The following is a 1,401-nucleotide window of genomic DNA, read 5'->3' as shown; positions in this document are numbered from 1 at the left end:
AAAATGTACGCATATCACAAAAACTTTCACATATATCATGCGTAAAACTGTATGAAATACGTCTGAATCTATCGTAATGTTAATCATTGGAAGCATAAAATTCGTATAAAGTAAAATCGTAAAAAATTCAATATATATTTAATGTAAAAAATTGTATATCAAATGAAATATAGTCATCAAAAAATCCGCGATTGTCTCCCAATTATTTATAAGATATATCAAGAGGCGCTATATGAATTCATCGCGGTAGTTTGATCATCTCGTATGCTTCAATTCTTTCTCTAGTGACTTCAATATGCAATGCTCAAACGCTCACTGAGCGTTAATATTTTTATATATGTACGCGAGAGAGTTAATTGTACTCCATACCCTTAAGAAATATAACTTACAAGTACCTATATACTGATATAAATATCCAAGTGTAGTATACAAGTACTGCGCTGAGAATATATAAGTACTACGCTTGATATATGTGTATATATACTGGCAGTTTTCAGAGAAAGTTCAGTCCGCGATTATTTCTTGCGTTATTTGAGCTGTGAAGGGGTGCTGGATCTGTAAGACGGCGGGGCAGGTAAAGCTAATGACGGCGGTAAACTAGCGGTGCTCGTCAGGGTAGAGTCCAATTTACGCGCTTCGTGTTCCAATAACACCGCGTCCAGCGACGGATCCTGCGCCACGGTTTTCAAAGAGTCGCCCAATGCTTGTCGCAATTGTTGCATTTCTCTACCGGCTCGCGAACTCCGTAAAACGTACAGTTGCCTGCGCTTTATCTTTTGATTGAGCTGCTCCCGCAATAATTGTATCTGCGACAAAATATATACGTTTTATTTATATGAATTTACGAATTACGAATATTAAGATGACGACAGATTTTATGGATACACAGTGTACTATATATTACAAAAACAATATGAATGTGCAAAATATATATACCTGATTTTCCAAACGCGATACTTGTTGACGATGGCTCTGTTCTCTTGCCTCCAATAATTTCTCGGCTTGCAGTTGCGCGGCTCTGATCCGTTCTAATTCTCCGCATCTATCACGACTCGTGTCCAATAATGAATGAGAGGAATGGATGTAAGTTGATTTCAGGCGTATAAGCTCGGTCTCCTTCTCCGCTAATTGAATCTCCAGTTTGCGTATCTTCAATCTTAATTCTCTATTTTCATGCTCCAAATTGTCGAGGCTGTAACTAGTGCCCAGGAGTTCTATATGTGCCTTTTCCGGACGCTCGTAACTCTTGCTTCGCATACAACTAGACTTGCACGAAGCGATCTGGCGCTCTAAATTACGTTTGTCAGCTTCTAACAGCTTCACCTAACGAAAAGATATATATTTCGTAAATATGAAAAGTTTAATTTATGTGTACCATTCCTTGGCGCTTGCAACATTTGT

General features: G+C 38.1%; 1 protein-coding gene across 1 annotated transcript; it reads right to left on the bottom strand.

Moving 5' to 3' along the window:
- Nucleotides 1–6: 6 nt before the first annotated feature.
- Nucleotides 7–1,323, bottom strand: LOC112452577 (rootletin-like; the record flags this gene model as incomplete). Its single annotated transcript, XM_025012884.1, has 2 exons — nucleotides 7–806; nucleotides 937–1,323. Coding segments are annotated over 2 exons (666 nt in total), but the record flags the coding sequence as incomplete, so codon positions are not given.
- Nucleotides 1,324–1,401: the final 78 nt, after the last annotated feature.

Source organism: Temnothorax curvispinosus, unplaced genomic scaffold (genome assembly GCF_003070985.1).
Source record: "Temnothorax curvispinosus isolate PA1 unplaced genomic scaffold, ASM307098v1 QBEX01000053.1, whole genome shotgun sequence".
In the NCBI taxonomy this organism is placed as follows: domain Eukaryota; kingdom Metazoa; phylum Arthropoda; class Insecta; order Hymenoptera; family Formicidae; genus Temnothorax; species Temnothorax curvispinosus.
This window is presented reverse-complemented; position numbering and strand designations above follow the sequence as displayed.